The 22,463-nt window shown below is 39.0% G+C and overlaps 1 protein-coding gene across 1 annotated transcript in view; it reads left to right on the top strand.

Annotated features, from left to right (window-relative positions):
* The window catches only part of LOC116514128 (deleted in malignant brain tumors 1 protein-like), an 83,642-nt gene that overhangs the window by 44,251 nt on the left and 16,928 nt on the right, over nt 1–22,463 (top strand). Inside the window, exons 18-29 of the mRNA XM_032225587.1 lie at nt 41–312; nt 1,025–1,163; nt 7,587–7,650; nt 9,560–9,644; nt 12,924–12,938; nt 13,513–13,548; nt 14,666–14,813; nt 14,951–15,132; nt 17,682–17,720; nt 19,201–19,221; nt 21,712–21,741; nt 22,215–22,274. Coding sequence (XP_032081478.1) covers nt 41–312; nt 1,025–1,163; nt 7,587–7,650; nt 9,560–9,644; nt 12,924–12,938; nt 13,513–13,548; nt 14,666–14,813; nt 14,951–15,132; nt 17,682–17,720; nt 19,201–19,221; nt 21,712–21,741; nt 22,215–22,274 — 1,091 coding nt within the window. The remainder of the gene's footprint in view (nt 1–40; nt 313–1,024; nt 1,164–7,586; nt 7,651–9,559; nt 9,645–12,923; nt 12,939–13,512; nt 13,549–14,665; nt 14,814–14,950; nt 15,133–17,681; nt 17,721–19,200; nt 19,222–21,711; nt 21,742–22,214; nt 22,275–22,463) is intronic.

Genomic DNA, 22,463 nt, shown 5'->3' with positions numbered 1-22,463 from the left:
TAATGCCAATAAATCTTCCTTTATTATTTTTTTCATGCAGGTGTGTCAAAGAATCTACTTACCAGACTCACTACTCCCCCTATAAGAACATTCTTCGCTTCTCCTTCCAAGCCTTTTCCTTCATTGGCAGACACCGATCAGTTTACCTGCAGTGTAAAGTGGTGGTTTGTAAAGCCTATGACTATTCCTCAAGATGTAATCGAGGCTGTCTGCTCCGATCCAAGAGAGATACAGGCTCCTATCAGGAAAACCTAGATGTCATTATTGGCCCCATTGAAGTTGTGAAGGATGGTGTTCAGAACAGAAACTTTGGTAAACTGAATCAAAACTTCTTTGATGGTTCTGAGAGACCGCCTCCTGCCATTTACCTCCCAGAGACCTATAAGATCACACAGACTAGGCCTCCTCCGGATTCCATCTGCCGGTCAATGTCGGCTGGTGACCCCCCGGGGGAGGGCCTTCTCTGTAGCGGCTCCGGCCCTATGGAACGATCTCCCCGTGGAGATCCGGACCCTTACTACCCTCCCGGCCTTCTGCAAAGCGATTAAGACCTGGCTGTTCCGGCAGGCCTGGGGCTGTTGATTTATCCAGCCCCATTCTGAGCTATGAATGTTGTGAAATTTTAATGTCTGTTTTTTTAATTTTTATATGTTCCCCCTTCCTGCCTTTATCTGTAAGCCGCCCTGAGTCTCTCAAGAGTGGGCGGCATACAAATCCTAATAAACACTAAACACTAAACACATAATCAGTGCCACTCAGTTCTTTCAAAATGATAGAACAAGCAGCATGAAAAAAATTGGGAGAATTGCTAGAAAGTAAGAAATAATTTGAAATTACTGACTATAACCACAGTCCTGATTACCGCTGCCTGTCCTGTAGCATTCCTTATTCCTGATGAATAATTTTCAGTTTGGTTATATGCATATTGAGTTATGATTGATTGACCACTAATTTCTGGGATGTTTTTCTATTACAGTTCAAATAGATGATGTACCATCGTTTTCTATTGATTTTTTTTTTGCAGAAGTAAAGTCAGAAGTCCAGGAAAATTTGGCGACTCCTGATTCCCATGTACCTTACATTGTTGCTGCTGCCGTTCTTGCCGTCGTTGCCATGAGTCTTGCAGGAATTATTCTGAAAATCAAGTGGAAAAAACCAATTCCGTATGAGATAATGTGAAGACTTAAAAGCTTCTGTTATAAGCCAGTGCTGAGTTAATTGTGATGGACTTAATGATTGGATGGAGTGTATCCACAACAGCAACACCAATATTTCTCTGATATATCAACATTCTTGTGATTTAGATTGATTTTCCTTTTACATTAAAGTTCAGAATTAGAAAATAAGGACTTGAAAAGTTCATTACATTTATAGTAGCAACCTGAAGAATACATTTCTATGGTAATCCGTTATATTCGTGAACACACTGTCCAGAGTGAAGGGATGAGGGCTGGAATTTCATCCCATATAATATGATTTAAATGTCTCTTCAGTTCTTCCCAGTCCAGGACAAAGATATGCAACAAACACACCTCTTCTCTTTATTCTTGCTATTTAACCAAATAAAATACAATTTCACTCTAGTAGGAAGCTTGTTTCTGAAAGTTCTACCATTTTTATCAAGTTATATCCAGTCTGGCTAGCTTAACTCTGCTATCAATTGAGAAAAAAGGTGTTGAAAGAGAGTGGCCCAACCCAGAATATAATAGTACAGCTGGGAAATTATTAATCAGGTACAGCAGCAACAAGAAAATGTTGAAGCATTTTTATGAAGTATGCCAAGTATTTCTAGTGATTCAAAAAAAAAAATATCAGGCAAAGTGGTCTAATGATTATTTCTCAAAGACCAGCATGGCCAGCTATTCAAATCTTTTGCCAAGGATCAAAGTTTGATCAGATAATCCCTCAAGGCAACCCACAGGGCTGTACTCTTCACAGAACAACACTAGGAAAGGGTTTTTAAAAAGTTAAATTGTCAACTCCTAAGAATATGAGAAAAGTGTGGTTTTCCAAAGTATGTCCTATAATATTATGGTTATTTATTCAGCTGACTAAAAAGATGCACACTTAGATGCTCCTGGATCCTGGTAAGAAATGGGTATGGAGAGTATAATGATTATATTATTGGAAACACATACTTGAATATAATCCATAGCACTCCTGGAAGAACTAGACAGAGTGAAAAAAACAAGAACGTTATACTAATAAAGGAGAATATATGTAGTTCAGGGTTGAAATGAGGTGTCCTCGGTGCTCTCTGAGCTTGGTTGTTTTCTTGAAGATGTTTCATTAATCCAAACTAGGTAACATTATCAGCACAACTAGATGATGTCTAATTTGAATAATGAAATGTCTGTAAGAAAACATCCTAGCTCAGAGAGCCCCGAGCACCCGTGAAGGTGCGCCGAGGTGGCACAGTGGGTAGAGTGCAGTACTGCAGGCCACTTCAGCTGACTGTTATCTGCAGTTCAGCTGTTCAAATCTCACCGGCTCAGGGTTGACTCAGCCTTCCATCCTTCCGAGGTGGGTGAAATGAGGACCCGGATTGTTGTTGGGGGCAATATGCTGACTCTGTAAACCGCTTAGAGAGGGCTGAAAGCCCTATGAAGCGGTATATAAGTCTAACTGCTATTGCTATTACTATTGCTATTAAAAGAAGGTGCAAAGTTGAAAAGGAAGAAGTTGCTTAATTCCTGCTGAATTTAGATACGTATATTTTTAAATAGGCCTCCGTCCAATAAATGGAGAATTTTCATAAATAAAAATGCTCCTACACCCCAAATCTTATTTCTCAAATAAAGGAGAATAAAGGCTCATGCATCATTCTTCCCTGTTCTTTAACAACAGCTTTAAGAGTGAAGTCATAGGAATTGCCTGTATATGAAGTCCTTTTTCAAGAAGCAGGGTGTTTTGTTTCCATTTCAATGCATTTAAAAATATTTTCCATTGTTAGCTTGTTACTTAAGTGGTCTCCTGCATTTCACTCAACAACTGTTTAAAACATGTTACACATATTGACAGCAAAAGATCAATACACTTACAGAATTAAGTAGATATCTATAAGATATCTATATCTATAAGATATCTGGAAGTTGATTCCAGTGTCAATAAGACTGAAGAAGCTACTTGGATATGCAGCAAAATGTTTTAGCAATAGCAATAGCAGTTAGACTTATATACCACTTCATGGGGCTTTCAGCCCTCTATAAGCGGTTTACAGAGTCAGCATATCGCCCCCACAGTCTGGGTCCTCATTTCACCCACCTCGGAAGGATGGAAGGCTGAGTCAACCTTGAGCCGGTGAGATTAGAACCGCTGAACTGCAGATAACAGTCAGCTGAAGTGGCCTGCAGTACTGCACCCTAACCACTGCGCCACCTCGGCTCATAACCTCATAACCTTTACACAATGTGCCACCTCGGCTCTTTTGAATCAACAAGAAAAGAAGTCCAGTTGTCATGAATCAACTTCCAGACCTCTCTGGATGACTGAGAATTTTCATCAAAATATCTAGAAGATTTTTTAAAGTTGTGTTTAAAAAGATCAGAGATCGGCGTTCCTTGGTTCTGTGTGTAGCTCAACATGTTTCATCATAACTGACCACATTCATGTGGATGAAGAAAAACTAATGAATTTCCTTGTGAACATTTTTTTTTGCAGACACTATTTCTGATAAAGATTAGTTTGTTTTAGATTAACAAATTTGCTTGAGTGATTTCTTATTTCTTCTTTGGCACTTGAAGTGCCAAGACCTTGACTTCTCCTTCAACTGCCTGCAAACCTTTTCCTTATTTATTCATTAAGTAATCGTACAATTTTCCATTCTTAGCTTTCTGTACCACTTTATCTTTTCCATGCCAACATAAGCATATCTTCCATCTTTGCCTTATTTAGTACTTGGCTTCAAAAAATTGTATTATTGCTACCTCTTCCTTGATTTAGATTATAGTTTTCTCTGCTTTTGCATTATATCTATTGTATCGATTTGATGAACGGATGACTACTTAGGCACAAATATCCATAATGACCATCCAACAATAAATAAATATTCAGCAATAAGCATGGCCGGGATTAATAGGATCTGCAAATCTTTCAGAAGAAACTTTAGTTCAATGAAATTGGGATTGAATTACCTCACAGAATCGGAGTTCAGCCACAGCAGAGATCATTCTGAATATCACACCATATAACTGTTTTTAAATCACTATTTGAATTGCTAAAAGGACTCAACAGCTTTAATTCTTCTTCTGAGGTTTTTGTAGGCAATATAAACATTGCAACTTCTTTCCCATGGATGGGGAATATTCTTGGATATGAGCAGCTGTTCTGTCCCCCCTTCACGGCTTGTAACAAATGGCAAGACGAATAAACTTAAAAGGAACTTTATCAGTTCTCAGCTCAGACTGGCTTCGAGCCCAAAAATAACAGAAATACAGTCTCTTTCAAGCAGATAACAGAATACAAAACAACTCTTACATGCAATGCACTTCTTCCAAAGTCTCCACGAATCAGGGTTACTTGAAACACCAAAGCACTTATCCAAGTGTATCAAGCAATGTTGTACGAACCCAGGAACACACGAAGGAACGTTGACTCCTGCGACTAGGGCATGGCAGAATCCGTCCTTTTATCTCCAAACCTACCTCTAACAAGCCCCAGCTGCATAATGAATCTTGTATCCCGAAAAGACTCACAGCAGACATCTGCTGAGTCACAACAAGCAGCTACTAGTTGGTTATTTTATTTCTTCCAAATTATTTAAGACATTAATTTTTTTAAAGATTATTTGTACTATGTGTAATATTCATTCTCGAACTGGAGCGTTTCAGGGAAAAACAGAACATTTTATGTTTATTCTGGAATATGCTGATCTAATTACTCTGAGGTTACTCTGGAAGGTTTTTAGAAGTTAAACTTCTAGAACAGGAGTGATTTGCAGTGCTCTGGAAATGCTCCGTCCATGAAACGGGACATTTCAAAATGTTACATCTGGAAGAACTACTTCTGGAAAACAAGTAACAATTCCTGGAATAGTTGGACCAATGAATTCTAAGGGAGAAGGAGGATATTGGACTATTTAGTGTTTCTCTAGAAAATTCTGTTTTTAAAATGATGAGTTCTCCACATTGTCTAGGGTTGGATGGCCAATAAATTTAAAAATCAATGTTTTTTCAGCTCTTAAGTTATTTAATGTGGGCTGCTATTATCTTTGCTTTTGTTAGACCTAATGGAAAATTGCCATTCTTGTCAAAACAACTGAGAATTCATCTTAACTCTGACTGTTTGGAGTAAATTTAATTTTTCCTAAGAATAAGTGCTTTGTTAACTCTTATGGTCAGTGATCCAAAGTGCTTTTAAGAATTGAGGAGGGATTCAGAAGGCATCTGAATGCCACTTTTTCTATGTCAACTTCTTTCTTTCTCTGTGGCTTCCTATCTTTGTAGTGTTGTATCTCAACATATAAGATGGATCTACTAACTAACACAAAAGAATTTCCAGGAAATCACAGCTGTGTATTAAACTATTCCTGCAAGCAAAGAATAGATTTATACCATTTTTATTTATACTCATCTATCTGTCTATCTATCTATTTACAGTATCTTATCTATCTATCTATCTATCTATCTATCTATCTATCTATCTATCTATCATCTATATATCATCTGTCTGTCAACATATATCTATCATATCTTTCTCTCTCTATCATCTATCTATCTGTCTGTCTACATAGAGCTATCATCTCTTTCTATCATGTTCTGTAAAATCTTATCTATCTATCTATCTATCTATCTATCTATCTATCTATCTATCTATCTATCTATCTATCTATCTATCTACCTACCTACCTACCTACCTACCTACCTACCTACCTATCTATCTATCATATATCATCAATATATCTGTATATACGTCAGTGAAATAGTCCAATATACTCTGATGCTTGGCACCTTGAGTTTTTTATAACCTGTAAATAAAATTTATAAATTTATTTTAAAAAATAAAAATGGATAGATACAGATAACAGATAACAGAGTTAGAAGGGACCTTATAGGTCATCTAGTCCAACCCCCCCACTCAAGCAGGAGACCCTACACCATTTTTGATAAACGGCAGCCCAACCTCTTCTTGAAAGTCTCAAGTGATGAAGGTCCCAAAACCTCCGAGGGTAAACTGTTCCATTGGTTAATTGTTCTCACTGTCAGAAAGTTCCTCCTTATTTCTAGGTTGAATTTCTCTTTGGTCAGTTTCCATCCATTATTCCTTGTCTGGCCTTCAGGTGCTTTGGAAAATAGCTTGACCCCCTCCTCTCTGTGGCAGCCCCTCAAATATAGAAACGCTGCTATTTCTACTATTCATTTTCTATTGTGGGAAAATAGGAGGGGGATTATATGGAGTTGGGTGATATGTAGTCATAACAACATTATTTTAGAAACTCAAGGTCATCCTTTGTCTCTGCACCTGGCCAGAACTGGATGGGTGGACTCTGTCTTGGCGACAGAGGAAGATTGGACCATGTGATGGATTTGTGGGTATTGGGGCAGGATCTTGAACTTTCAACTGGGTGGGAAAACCTGGAAGCTTTCAGATTCGGGTTTTCCCAGATGTGCCAACATGGCTCTCTTAATAAATTGGAACTTTGAGGAAACCTTTGCCTCGGACTCTGATTTACTTTTGGATGCTATTTGGAACTCTGACATTCTCCCTTGGTCCTTCTTTTCACTAGACTAGCCATGTCCACTTCCTGTAACCGTTCTTCATATGTGTCAGGTGCGACTTCATTTAATAACCAGGAAAGAAACCACTCAACTCCATTTGTTTGAAATTAAGTGTACTTTTACTAATTACAAATGAACAGTTGCGAAGCTAAGCTGAATCTGGTTAATTAGGCACGAAAGCAAAGAGTATCATGTATAATTCAATCTCCTCCCCTTGGAACCCCCGTTCATAGTCCAATTATAATGCACCCAACTGTCAGGTGGGAGATATCTTCAAAAAACATCACCAGGATGGAATGCTGGACAGTTAACCTTAGCGGGAAACTCCCTTCCTCCACATGTGCAGTAAGATGGTCAGATCAGTGTCTAGAATCTTCCTCCAGCACATAATGATTCCCTTCCCAAATACCATGCCCCCCCCTCCCCGTTTCAATGGCAGCCGAAGCAGCAGTAAAGCAGAGGCTGACAATATGTTTTAATCTCCAGTCCCCTAATCATCCTGGTTACTCTCCTCTGCACTGTTTCTAGAGTCTCAACATCTTTTTTATAGTGTGGTGACCAAAACTGGATGCAGTATTCTCGGTGTGTTCTACCTATACAAGGATACAAGGAACAAGGACTGAAATAAATATTTGATTTATTCTATTGGTACTGATTACTATTTCTCCATAGTTTGCTCTCTTAGATAAGATCAAATATGGGGAAGAATGAAATGATACACTTTTAAAATACAAGTAATACAAGTTTTATCTATGGGATTGTATACATATCATCAGCCTGAATAGGATATTGAACTTGGGCAACTGTCAACCAGCTTAGTATGGATTGCATACATGTCCACATTTGCTGTGGTGAATTCTGCTCTTGGAGGAGCTTAGAAATTCTGGTGACTCTGATACATCCCCAGAAGAATCTCATTGAAAGAAGACCTCAGGTATCATGTATAAAGTCAGTTCTGGGAACTCTGCAAAGGATGGTTCAGGGTCAGATTACAGTGAAACACAAGGTCTCAGTGAAAAGTTGTTAAACTCAGACAGCATAGGCATTTGAGTGTTTAAACCAGAAATATAGTAATATAAGTATATGCTCCTGAATGAACTCCCATATTTGGTGGCAGCTAGAGTTAAATCATATCCCAGGAACTCTGGTTTTATAAATGCTCAATTGCCAACAGCCAATGTTGGATCAAATAGTATTTGATCATGTTTTGTAAACTTTATTTGTTTACTGTATTTATTTACTCACTCACTCACTGAAGCCTTTTCTCTAAACTCTCAGACTAACCGTGTAAGAATACTTTTAGCCAGGAAGGCACACACTCAAAAATCTCACTTAAACCCAAAGGAGAACTTTCTGTTTTTCACCATGCATTGCTTCTAGAACCACAGCAGAGTTACTTCCCGTGTGTGCGGAAACCTGTGTGCAAACAATCTTGGGTTCAATCTCTGCCTTCAAATTCTTGTGGGTGTATTATAACCTTGATTTTGCTAGCAGCCAAAATACCTAATTCTATTGCTACCTCTGAGATAGGACAGGGATGTGGGGAGAACGTGCATTACTCTGCTCCTTGGTGTGTATAATTCCAGAAATCCTGTTAGGTTCTAATGCCTAAGCAGGAGTTATACAGAATGCAGCCTCAATGAGGTATGAAAATGATCTACTTGAGGTGAATCTGGGAGAATCTTTGCAAATTCTCATGCGTTTTCACCAAATAAATATGAAAGACCCTAAAATATCAGAAATGGTTTGTAATACTGATTGGAGTATTTTGTAAATTTAAAGAGAGAAAACCAATTTCCCTTTGAACATACTGAAGTAATGTCAGGAGTCACATTCTATGATGCAGCTGAAGGAAAATGTCCTCTTAAGATGTGGTCTCTTCCAAACATGCCACCATTTTATAATCACCTTTGATATGGAGAATGTTTTCATATATACATAGTAGTTAGGAGGATTTATGGTATTCTGTTGCAATCAGTGCCGGATTTTCCTATAGGCTAACTAGGCTTCAGCTAACTAGGGCCTCAAGATCAAGCGGGGCCTACATTCAAATTGTTAGCAAAATTAAAATTACACTATTCTAAAAACAGTGAACACTAAAACACTGAACCGAAAATAAGGAGAAATTCTACGCATATGACTAATAAACAAACATAAAATGTATTGGTTAAGATCGTTCCAGCGCCGTGGCAGTTGGGGAGCCCGCCCACGTTCCCAGCACTGGCGGTCAGGCGAGAGGCATGGCCGCTCCCAGTAGCCACCCCGTCGACATGGAGCCCACCAGCGGCCAGGCAGGTGAGGTCGAGGGGGCCGAGCCGGGCAGCTGAGCGCAGCAGGGGAGGCGGCTGGCCTCGCTGCCTTTGCCGCAGAGCAGAGCCGCCCTCCGTTGGGAGGCCAGCTATATATCTCATGCAATTTACAAACTTAAAAATGGGAGGTGAAAGGGCCTCATAAGTGGAATAGCCTAGGGCCTCTTTTCATCTAAATGCGGCCCTGGTTGCAATTCATTTGATATCACCTCAAATCCATAGATTTCTGCCTGCTTTCTTCCTGGAAAATATCTCTTACAAAAAGAAAGAGGAAACAGGATGACAAATCTGGGCTTCATTTTCAAGACTGTTTACACACTAAACAATATAGAGTATTAAACAAGTATAGATATTAAAAGATAAGGAAAATACAATTTGTATGCACCTATAAAGTTGGCACAGTTTAACACATATTGTTTGTCATCTTGAAGTTATTTCCAGATCACTTCCTTTTCATCTGAACTGTTGAGAAAAAAATGCAGATCAAGTTTCAGATTCTGAACTGTATATATTCACAGGTGATCCCTGCCACAGGATTACTGTTCTAAATTCTTGGAATCTTCCCCCGAGATGGATCACACACTGATTTTTCTTTGGGTGCTGCTACCTTCAGCCACAGGTAATATGCAGGGTTTGATGTGGGCAAAGAGATACTTGGTACCAACAAAGGAGAATATTTGTAGCTGAGGGTTGAAATGAAGGGTCCTTGGGGCTCTCTGAGCTTGGTTGCTTTCTTGCAGATGATTTATTAGCCAAACTAGGTAACAACATCAGTGCTCAGAGTGTTTATCAGTGCTCAGAGTGTACCAAGGACCCTTGAAAGGCATACTTATTTCATTATCTCCTTATACAAGGTTGGAAATGAGCTAAATAATAATGAAGAACTGAAAAACAGACTATTTAAATATTTTAAAGCAATGACTACAATGTAGTCTACTGTAGTTTTCTTGGGACCATTATGGATATTTCTTTCTGAGATCTCCTTCCCTTCCTAATCTAGCTAAAAGCCATAGGATTAACAGGTAACCCCTATCCAAGTACTGGACAGGTTCTGACTATGAGTTTCCAAAATCAGCTAAAGTCTCCTAACTGTCTGGGACACTTATGATTTATTGAAACCTATTTCATCAGTCGGACTATAAAATTTGGTCTACAGGTTAGGAGTGGACTCGATAATTAGCTAATGTTAGTCATAATTGAACCAGAACTTTACTTACTTAGAAATAGCTAAGTAGCAGAAATTGAATTGAGACACTTGAATGGCATTAAGTTGTGAATTTCACTGAAAGCAGAAGGACAAGATAGGCCCGACTAACTTGTTTGCTTTAATTATTGTCTCAGTTTTGTGATTCTATCAGCAGGAGCCACAGACTACTCAATCCATCATATTTTCCCTAAAAGAACATTTCTGAGAAATATATCTTCAGCATAAGATATAATCAGGGTAGCTTTTCCACTTTCATATAATAAAAAAGCCATTATAAGGCTAGAGGTTTTCCTAGCTTAATAGCAGATTTAAGCACAGCTTGTTGCACGTATATTATATTTTGATTCTGCACTACCACATTCTGATTTCTTCTTACAATGTGAAGAATGAACTTCCATGAAGCTACTTGGGGTTGGATGAATACCATGCTGTTGGTGCCCCATTCAATAGATCTGATGAAATATGGTTAAGGCTGATGCCTTAAGAATTGCTGTGTAAAGATAATGAATCCAGGAATGAAAACCTCTTAGAATGATTTGGCCCCATTTTAGAATTTGAAATTAAAGTTAATTATGTGACATTCTATATTCTTTTTATTTTATTCAAGATATATTGTAAGAATGGTTAAAAGACAAATGAAGTCAAGTTAATAGAACAAAAGTGGTACACATTTCAGAAATGTGTATTGCTTTTTCATGGATATTTACCAATTCTGATTTTATTGTAAATTGAAATGCCATAAGCTTCTTCAACTCAGTATCCATCTAAATATCTTTGAATAAACATTCCAATCATTTCAATCAGAAATATTATGCTAGATAGGAGAAGAGTATTTTACCTAAATTCTGTGTCTTTCTTAATAGCAAGGACTCATTCATTTATTACTATTTACAGGATAGGTTTATAATTCCTATAATATATGCTGATATAGGGATGTCAAACACGCATCATTATAGCGTCATCACATGACATACTGCAACTTTTCCTCCCTTCGCTAAATCAGGTGTGGCCGTGGCCAGCGTGTGACACATCCGTTCCATGGGCTGCGAGTTTGACACACCTGGTACAATAGATATCATATGCAAAACATCATATGTATATTTAAACACTAGGATATAAAGCCAAAAAACAATTTATTAGTTAATAGTCATTAGCAAGATTCAAAGTGGATTGATACATGCCTTATTTGGTATAAAACAAATCTCACACTATAATCAACCAAATGTTTAATTTGGAAATGTTCAGCTATCATTCTCAATATGTGAGTTTGTATTTACACAATGAAGAAAGCAATATTGTAAAGTTTGGTATATATATATGTCTTGTGTGAATATAATCATTTCTATCTTTTCAAAATGCTTTAGATTATGGTGTAGTATGCCAGGGACATCAGAAAGTATACATATGTTGATTCCTGTAGCTCAAAGGTAGTAGATAATTGTTCTATATCTAGAAGTAAAGTAGATTAGTCTAAATTCCTCACAATAATACAGTCAGTATTGGTCCAGAATGCAGCCGCGCGAGCGATATTGGGTGTACCTAGATACACCCATGTTACACCTATCCTCCGTGAGCTGCACAGGCTCCCTATTGGTCTCCGAACACGCTTCAAGGTGCTAGTTATTACGTTTAAAGCCCTACATGGCCTAGGACCTGGATATCTCCGTGACCACCTCCTGCAACATACCTCCCAGCGCCCAATAAGATCTCACAGGGTGGGCCTTCTCTGGGTGCCATCGACTGCACAATGTCGTCTGGTGGCTCCTCGGGGGAGGGCCTTCTCTGTAGCTGCCCCGGTCCTCTGAAATGATCTACCCCCTGAGATACGGACCTTCCCCACTCTCTCGGCCTTCCAAAAGTCTGTTAAGACCTGGCTGTTCCGGCAGGCCTGGGGCTGCTGATCTTGATTGACCTTCAGCCCTATTAAGAATGAGTGCATGTTGTGTCCTTTTTTAATTCGTTCTGTCTTATATTTTAGATTTTTTAATATTTTCTTTTTTTTTAAACTGTTTTTGTGTAAGCCGCCCGGAGTCCTCCGGGATTGGGCGGCATACAAAACCATTAAAATTGAAATTGAAAATTGAAGTATTAGCTCCTACCAAATACCATTTTGTTTTCCAGCCTGGATTGAGTTTACTTATTACTCAAGCTATTGCAGAATATTGATCTGAGAAGAATATCTATGCAATCAAGAGATTGACTTCCAGTACACAAGTGATTAAAGGGTAGCCAATATATATGTCCCAATATTTATAAGCATTGCTTAGAATTCCATTAATTTTTTTCAGATTATACAAGCCTCACTTTGGATTCTGGCTGGATGCTAATAAGAAGAATAAATAGCTAAATAAAGGGCAGGAAATAAATAAAGGGGAAATGTTAAGGTTGGATGACAGAAATGATAGTGTTACAGTACTTAGTATAGTCTTTATTGTCATTGTACAAAATCAATACAATGAAATAGGTTGAACTGGGACATGATCTCCAAAAATGTAGCAGTGTGTTTGCTTATATTAAATATTTTCCCCTAGAATTTACAGTGTCTGGTAAGTGTTGTTCTTCTACTAATGGAATTGATTCGATGTCACAAATTTTCTTTAAACCTTGTGAAGTAGGTACAGAAGAAAGGGACCAGGGCATAACAATGTGTTTGCTCATATTAAATAAGTTTTTTCTCTTTTCTTTCTGCAGCATCTACAGTATCTGGTAAGTGCTGTTCTTCTAATGGAATTGATTCAATGCCATAATTTTTCTTTAAAGATATGAACCTTGTGAAGTAGGTACAGAAGGAAGGACATTGCAAAATATAAACACTCTTCATTGTTTCCCCTTAGCCTTGAGAAATCTGACCAGGTTAAAGGGTTGGGAATGAATCACTGTCATTCAGGTGCTGCCAGGATAAATGGGAAAATAATTGTTTGAGATTAAACAGATTACGAAATTCAAATATTCAGTTCTTTCCTCCTGCCTTCTACTTTCTAAATACATCACATTCATGAGCTTTTAATCCAGGTGATAAAGGTTCCAAGGTCAAGTGTATTTGTGTAAGTCTTCTTCAAAGCTTTTAGTGCTCTGCTTATGATAGACCAGCAAGAGGAGTTTTAGTGAAGAGAAATTTATGCTGCCCTTCTAATGGTTCACTCCCTAAAAGTCATGTACACACACACACAAACGCCATAATATGATCAAACTAATCCAAGACACACTTTCCACAACATTTGAGGTAATAGCAAAATAATTCATCTTTATCTTTTTTCCTCTTTTCCCCTTCTTTTTAAAGGAGTAACTCCCATGCCATCTGATGTTTCTGCAACAGGTAAGTAGAACATCTACGTAGCATAATTCGGAAAATTAGTTTTGGCTATGCCAATCTTGTGGAACACTTTTTAGAACAATAATTCCCCAGCAAGGAATTGACATGCAAATATCCACAAGGTGTATGTGAGCTTTATTTGCAAATTTTTAATTTGTTAAAAAGTACCAATGGCAGAATGCCTTGAGTTTCCTTGCTTCCAGGCATTTTTCATTCCACCAGTCTTTTGCTGTGTTGCCAATAGCGTGAATTTTGTATTTCAAAACAGGACAATCAAATATAGCTAATATAGGCAATATTATAAGATATTGCAAAATCTTTGATCAATACAATTACGCCTAATGCTTGGTCTTCACAGAAAACAAAACTTACATGGGAAAAGGCACACTTTTACTTCTTATAGCTGTGTCCTAATGATTTCATTGTATTATATTTCGGTCTATGTAAACTTTCTGCTTGTGCTGATTATCATGAGACCGAAGTGACCAAGATTGTAAGGCATAAGAAACAATAAGTGAGCCGAGGTGGCGTAGTGATTAGGGTGCAGTACTGCAGGCCACTTTAGCTGACTGTGATCTGCAGTTCAGCCGTTCAAATCTCACCGGCTCAAGGTCGACTCAGCCTTCCATCCTTCCGAGGTGGATGAAATGAGGACCCGGACTGTGGGGGTAAGTTGCTGACTCAATTTGCTAAAAAAATAAATTGTAAACCGCTTAGAGAGGGCTGAAAGCCCTATGAAGCGGTATATAAGTCTAATAAATAAATAAATAAATAAATAAATAAATAAATAAATAAATAAATAAATAAATAAATAAATAAATAAGATTTTTTTTAAATGAAACATGAGATTACAAAACCCTCTGTGCTGATAGGAACAGCTTTAGAGGATAGTGCAGCTGGTACTTGTTGTTTTGCTAAGTGGTATTAGATATGATACATTTCACTAAATATATACAGAAGCCAAAATACTAATCAATTAACATTAAATTAAATTCGCCATTCTTAAATTAAGCTAATGTATACATTTTCACCATAAAATTTATAGTTGTACAATAAATATTGTATAATTTAATATATGGTGAAATATGACATTCTACTGTTTTTGTTTTGTTTTTGATAGCTGAACCTGGATGTGGTGGCTCGTTTTCGGATGCTTCAGGTTCATTTTTTGGCCCATATTATGCTGCAGGCAATAGAATGCAAACTTGTGTCTGGAGAATTAACTCCCCTGAGTACTATCCAATAAGAATAAAGCTTGATTATATAAAGTAAGCATTTTTCTTTCAAATCTCATTCAGCCATTTCAATCCCTGCTGTTTTATTGGCTTTTTTGCATGAGTGTTTCCCTTTAATGACACTCTGTTGCCCGGTCTATGATTATTTTTGTGTATTTTTTCCTCTTCAGCTTAGACTGTGCTACTGAATATATTGCTGTCTATGAGGGAGAGCCACAGACATCAACCCTTCTTGGGAAAATATGCAAAGGAGAAAAGACGTTTTACTCTTATTCAGGCCTGATGACCTTGCTACTATACAGACATTCTAATACAGAAGGTCAAGGCTTCATTGCATTTTATGATGTAGGAGGTAAGCATGCTACTGATCAGTGGTGAAATCTAAAAACTTTCCCTAGGGGTTCTGTGGGCGTGGCTTGGTAGGCATGGCTTGGTGGTCATGTGACTGGCTGGGCGTGGCTTGGTGGTCATGGTCATGTGACTCAAAAACCAACTTTCACACTTCACAAATAACACAAAAGCCACACAACTGACTCACACACAATGCAAAAGCACACAAAATGGTCCCTGCAACAACAAGCAGGAACCTCACAGAGCCACAAAGAGACCAAAAACCAACTTTCACACTTCACAAATAACACAAAAGCCACACAACTGACTCACACACAATGCAAAAGGACACAAAATGGTCCCTGCAACAACAAGCAGGAACCTCACAGAGCCACAAAGAGATCAAAAACCAACTTTCACTCTTTACACAAAAATAACACAAAAGCTACCCAACTGACTTACACACAATGCAAAAGCAGCTGGACTTCACACGAAATGGCACCTTGCAACAAGCAGGAACCTCACAGAGTCATGGTTAGGCTTAATAGGTAATAAAAATGCTTCTAAAAAGCAAAAAAAAAGAGGGGAAGGGTTCCAACATTCCCCCCACCCTGCACAGCTGATTGTCAAACAGCTGATAGTCGGAATCTTTTTTAAAAAGAATTAAAGCATTTTTTCCTACCAGTTGGGTGAAGAGATAGTAAAAATGCTTTTAAAAAGGTTTTTTTTTTTAAAAAAAAAGTCCATCAGCTGTGACAATCAGCTGCGCTACGCGATCATGGGAACCTTTTGCTTACTTTTTAAAAGCATTTTTTTATTACCGGTTCGGGGAACCAGAAACATTTGTTACTACCGGTTCCAGCAAACAGGGCAGAACCGGTAGCATTTCACCTCTGCTACTGACCCTGTTTAATGAAAAGAAGAACTAGGGATAACATGATAGCAGTGTTCCAATATCTAAGGGGTAACCACAAGAACAGGAAGTCAAGCTATTCTCCAAAGCACCAGAAGGCAGGACAAGAAGCAGGACAAAATGGAAACTAATCAAGGACAGAAGCAACCTAGAATTAAGGAGAAATTTCTTGACAGTGAGAACTGTCTAGTGCAGCGATGGCGAACCCTTTTTGCCTCGCGTGGGGGAGTGCAGGGGGGGTCGTGTGCAGGCATGCTGCACCCATAATGCAATGCGCGACCAGAGGCTTTATAGGAACCTGAAGAGGGCGAAAACAGCCTTCCCCCCGCCCCCCCGGATACCCTCTGGAGGCTTCAGGGACCTTCAGGAGGCTTCCCTGAAGCCTCCGGAGCGATCAAAATGACCCTCCGAGCAAACCGGAAGTCACTTCCGGTTTAGCAATAGCAGTTAGACTTATATACCGCTTCATAGGACTTTCAGCCCTCTCTAAGCGGTTTACAGAGTCAGCATATCGCCCCCACAGTCTGGGTCCTCAGAGGGGAGGGTCGTTTTAAGCGCTCAGGGATCTTCAGGAGGCTTCCCTGAAGCCTTCAGAGCAGTCAAAACAACCCCTCCAAGCCAATTGGAAGTCCAGTTTGCTCGGAGGGTTGTTTTGAGTGCTGCGTGCATTTGGTTCAAAAATATATTAGCGCTGGGATTTTTTTATATACTTCGCATGGCCCTATACCACAAAAAACGAAGCATCCAAAATCTGAAATCCAATATGACTGTTATTTCTGAGGAGAATTCTTGGGCTAATTAGTCCTTAAAACAAGCAAAGCATAATTGCAGTTGAATGCTTTATTCACCACCCCAGAAAATGCAACCTGATGCTATAGGGTAGTGGACCATAGTAATGTCAAGGAGTATCCTTCCCCCCGTTTGCTTTCTGGCTAAACTCTCCATGACAACAGTTTTATAAATCACTGGGTAGCCAATAGTCTTTTTGTGAGATTGCTTTTGAAACAATCTCAATCTGCAGATATGCTGCAGTCAGTCATAGAAAGATAGAAAACTGATGGCAGAAAAAGACCTAGTGCTTTATAGTGTATGCCATTTGAGGGGGGATGTTTCTTTTCTTTTTATTTATGTATTTATTGCTTCTTAATTGTCACCTTCATCAACATCACCTTCACCTCTTCATTATGTAGAATCACACGTGTCTCATCAAAGGAATCTTATAAACCCCTAAACTGAAAGTGTCTTCCTTTGTTTCTTTATAGTCTTATAAAACTCTCATTCCCAATGGACAGGAATGTTTTCACAATTTATCTATGCTAATTGTAGTCCTTTTGAAATTATTTTATTCAGTATAATGGTTCTGCCCTTCCGAGCTGTGTTTTTCAACTTTTAAGATGTCTGGACATCAAGTCCCAGAATTCCCAGGCCAGCGTGCTGAACTCCATATATCTTAAAGTTAGTAAGCTTAAGCACTTAGAAAACAACAAATTAGAAGGACCTTCTATGGCTATTGGTAGAAAAGCAATTGAAAAACAGATAAAACAACTGAGATTTGTTTATTTATTTGTATCACCACCTTCATTATTTTTCCAAATAACTCATAACTACTATCTAAGGGTATTGGACAAAGACTGATATATATATATTTTTCTTATCAGCGGCTTACACAACTCCATTGCCAATAGCTGACCTCACAAGTAAGTTTATACTCTCAATCTATAATTTTTTCCAAGAAGTTTAAAAATTATTGTTTGCAAATAATAAAGTAAACGAAACTAAATAATCAACTAAATAATAATAGAAGGACTATGGCAAAAGAAAGCAAACGTAGAAAGCAACAGGGGTGGATTCCTACCAGTTTGGACCAGTTTGACTGAATTGGTAGTGGTTTGACAGCCTGGGTCAACCGGCAGTGACCCAGGCCTGCCACGCCCCCGAACTGGTTCTCCGGGTGCCGCTGTATGCGTGGCCATCTTGTTTTTTGCTTCTGCGCATGCACAGAGCAATTTTTATTGCACTGTGCATACGCGCACAGTGTGCATCAAGTACGTGTGTGCGTGCCACCCGGTCATGAGAAAACCAGCAGTAGTGACTACCGGAACCCACCCCTTGTAACCAGTAGTAGTAAATCGCTTGGATGCAATCCCAAACCAACTGGAGCAAATTCATCATCAGTCAACTACAAAAGACACCTTAACTTGGAACAGCGTATATCCTGCAACAATATCTGGAACACAATCGAACATCCACATCTGCCTATGCCAAGTCCTTGGAAAGGATTCAAAAGGTAGACAAAAATGCCAAATTCAGGCTGACTGTGTGATGAAACCTAAATTGTCGGGTTTACTTTTTGCTCAGTAATGAAAAACAATGTATACAATTCAAGAAGGTTAAAATAGAACAGGGTCTCAATAGCAATAGCAATAGCACTTATATACCGCTTCATAGGGCTTTCAGCCCTCTCTAAGCGGTTTACAGAGTCAGCATATCGCCCCCACAGTCTGGGTCCTCATTTCACCCACCTCGGAAGGATGGAAGGCTGAGTCAACCTTGAGCCAGTGAGATTAGAACTGCCGAACTGCAGATAACAGTCAGCTGAAGTGGCCTGCAGTACTGCACCCTAACCACTGCGCCACCTCGGCTCTCAAGCATGACCCTTAGTCCAGAGATTTTAACAATATTACAGAACTCTGAATTTATCTTGCTTCTGGGAACTTCAGCCCTATTCCATTTGGAGAAATCCATGTTAGGAAAGTCTGCCATTTTACTCTGAGGAGTAAATGAGTTTTAACTGCCAATCATTCAGATGCACATTACTGTGTAGTTACTGTATGTGTACTGAGATGTCTATTTCAGGACCACTCCTCCTTCATTATTCCAATCCCAAAACAAAATCACATATGGAAAATACAGGGCATTGGATTCCTATTTTGTGGGAATGTTCTAAATTGGGAAATGTGACCATATTTCTGCCTTTGTTATTTTATTTTTCTCTCTTTCCTTCCTTCCATTCTGCCTTTACATTGACCCTCGTGATGTTTTTGACAAAATTCAGCTCACTGTCACATTTTAATTGTAATCACACCAGATTTCAATGACTGGTTATAAATAGCATTGACAATTAATACAAGTGATATTATTTACATATAATTTTATTTAATTTTATTTCCTGAACAGCTCGTCTTGAAGAAACAAGTGGTAAGTTTCATAACCCCTTTTTCATGTCTTAAAACCAATTCTTTCTGGTTAGTTACTGTGTGTAAATGATACCTTTTGTCCTTTAAATAGCTGATTAAAAACACCCTCATAGAAGAAATATTTTTTTGCCAGAAAAAATCCTAGAGTATCTCTCTCCTCATAATCAGAAATACTTAGTTGGGTATTAAACCACAGACTGTTAATGAAATATTCAGTAATGAAAAAGTATTTCTTTCTTTAGCAATAGCACTTAGACTTATAGTATATATTGCCCCATAGTGCTTTACAGCATTCTCTGGGTGGTTTACAAAGTCAGCATTATTTACATATTGGCCGAAAAAATCTGGATCCTCATTTTACTGATCTCAGAAAGATGGAAGGCTGAGTCAATCTTCATTTTACTTTTCTTAATTGTTTGTTGGATATGAATTGCATTTGGTCCTCTTGTTATGTCAATGCATGGCTGGATTTGGTGGGGCATCAAACCTTGCTTCTATGTGAAGATACCTTTTGTTGGTTTGGAATTTTCCTGGAAACAACCAAGTGGCAAATGTGTGGCACATTCATTTCTCATTTTTTACTTCTCTTTATAACAAAGCAGTTCATCCGATAGCTAAGAAAATATACGCTACAGACCAGGGGTGGGTTGCTAATCCCGTTCCAACCGGTTCGGTTGGAAAGGGGCCGGCGGCGTTCTCGTGCACACGCACAGTTCACGCATGCGTCTTAGCACCTGCGCGATGCTCCAGCTGCTCGCGGAGACTCGCGCAGGCACTGTATGTGCCATCCAGCTGCTCACGGAGAATCGCGCAGGCGCTGTATGTGCAATGCGCCTGCGTGGAAGCGCAGAAGCCTTCAAAGACTGGTAAGGAGCGCGGGCGGGCGGGTGGGCCCTTCGCCGTTCCCGGAAGTTACTTACTTCCGGGTTCGCCGACCAGCCGGTTCGCGGGGACCGTCGTGAACCGGTTGAAACCCACCCCTGCTACAGACAGCCTAATTCTCTGTTATATCTAGAATCTGTAGCAGTTTGTCTCAGGGTATACATAAGGCTTTGCTGTTTTAAATCCTGGTTCTAATCAAGCATCAATAATGGGTCTATAACCCCATGACCCTTCTGGATAATCTTCAATCTTCCTGAAGAAATGGCATTATCTGGTCTTAGATGCTGTCCCTCCTTACTGCAATATTTGATCTAATTTGATTATTAAAAATGAAGTAGTGTATCTTTAATATTGATCTTCTAAAAGATCTTAGCACACCCTCTTCCTCCACCCCACCCCCTTTTTAATGATATTGACTCTTCAGAAAATTATTCACACCACCTTCCCATCAACTAACGCAATCTCTGAGTAGCACATGGGCAACTTTGTTTCACCATGCGTGTTACGGAAGACATCAATAACTGCAATATGAAGATGCCTCTTCCTTACGGAAGAAATAGCCACATGTCTTATTATGCTGCCCGTTCTAAATGACTTGATGATTGGCCATTTGATATTTGCCTAGTTAATGATTGTCAAATTCCATCAATAGGTCAGAATAGGAGAAAGCTCTCCTGGGGGCACACGTGTTGCCAGAAATTTATAGAAATATACAGTAGAATACACATTGCTTTTCAGGAATTAATAGTAAAGGTTTCCCTTTTAAAACAGACTTTAAAAGTGTGTGTGTGCATCTCAGTGGTGGGTTCCGGATCCCGTTGCAACGGGGCCCGGTGTCCTCCACATGAACGCACCTGGCATGCGTGCGCATTCACACAGTGCGTGCATGCATCTTACTTTCCAGCGACGCCTTTGCAAGCCTCCATGATGCTCCAGAGCCGAGGTGGCACAGTGGTTAAATGCAGCACTGCAGGCTACTTCAGCTGACTGCAGTTCTGCAGTTCGGGTGTTCAAATCTCACCGGCTCAAGGTTGACTCAGCCTTCCATCCTTCCGAGGTGGGTAAAATGAGGACCCGGATTGTTGTTGGGGGGCGATATGCTGACTCTGTAAACCGCTTAGAGAGGGCTGAAAGCCCTATGAAGCGGTATATAAGTCTAACTGCTATTGCTATAGTTGCTCGGTGGAGTGTCACGCAGGCGATGTACACCATGCACATGCACAGAAGCGCAGAAGGCTTTAAAGGACAGGTAATGAGCAGGCGGGCCCTCTGGAGCACCGTACCGGAACGGTACCCGGTGTTCCGAGCAGGTTCCGGTATGCCCGTACCGGGGTGTACCGCCTGCAAACCACCACTGGTGCTTCTATAGGAACAATTAATTCAATCAGAAAAAATGGATTTGTTCATTACCTTTTTGGTGTTCTCTGGAGTTATATGTATTATTGACAGATATCTATTGTCTGACTGTAAATAGATGATGAGGATGATTCTAAATGTGATAAAGAGATAGTTACTCTAATTTTTATAAATTACTCACTGAAATATATGACTGGATAAATGGAAGAATGGTAAAAGCAATAGGAGTGACCTTTAAATTTCCTTTCTTTAGGAATAGGTGTTATTGGAGAGACTAGCGCTCGTGAGTAGCAAATTTCTTTTTTTCCATTCCAAACATAACTTTTTAATAAACTGTTAAGTATAAATGATAGGTGTCATAACTTCCAATTGGATTTTTTTTCTTTAAAAATAATAATTAGCTTGTTCACCATTGATCTTTCTACATCTAGAAGTTCAGTGAAACTATTGGCTCCATGGATGTGGCTATCATCTCAAAGACTAATCTAACTATCATTGATTGAGGATATATTTTTGAGGAAAAAAAGACTTTATTAAGTTATGACAGTGGCTGTTTCGTATTATAAATAATGTAAATCTCTAGTATGCAAAAATCCTTGATTGGAAACTAAGTGATCATATATAAGCAGTTTACTACTAAAGATATCCCTGCAGTGTTAAGCTGAAGAGTCGGACAGATTACGGTATTTATTACTTTGCCTGGCTTCAGTGCTATTATTTCACAGATATGCTCTGACTGTTTTTGTCCATTTTTAGTTCCAACTTCTCCAAGTCCAACTGCTATCATATTAACTCACTCATCAGAAAAGGCCACAAGTAAGAAAATCCACCCTTTTATTTTCTATAATCATGCACTGATGAGTGATGAAAAATTTAGTCTAGTAATTGTTATATTAACATCACTTATTGCACTTCACGTATCAAGAAACAATGGAAGGAACATCAGGGGGTTTAAAGAAGTGTTGGAGCCAGTCAGAGAAGTAATTCTCAACTGAGAGAGTCTAT

The sequence above is a fragment of the Thamnophis elegans genome, chromosome 10 (assembly GCF_009769535.1).
Source record: "Thamnophis elegans isolate rThaEle1 chromosome 10, rThaEle1.pri, whole genome shotgun sequence".
NCBI classification, from domain to species: Eukaryota; Metazoa; Chordata; class Lepidosauria; order Squamata; family Colubridae; genus Thamnophis; species Thamnophis elegans.
The sequence above is the reverse complement of the archived record's forward strand: the minus strand, read 5'-3'. Positions and strand labels throughout refer to the sequence as shown.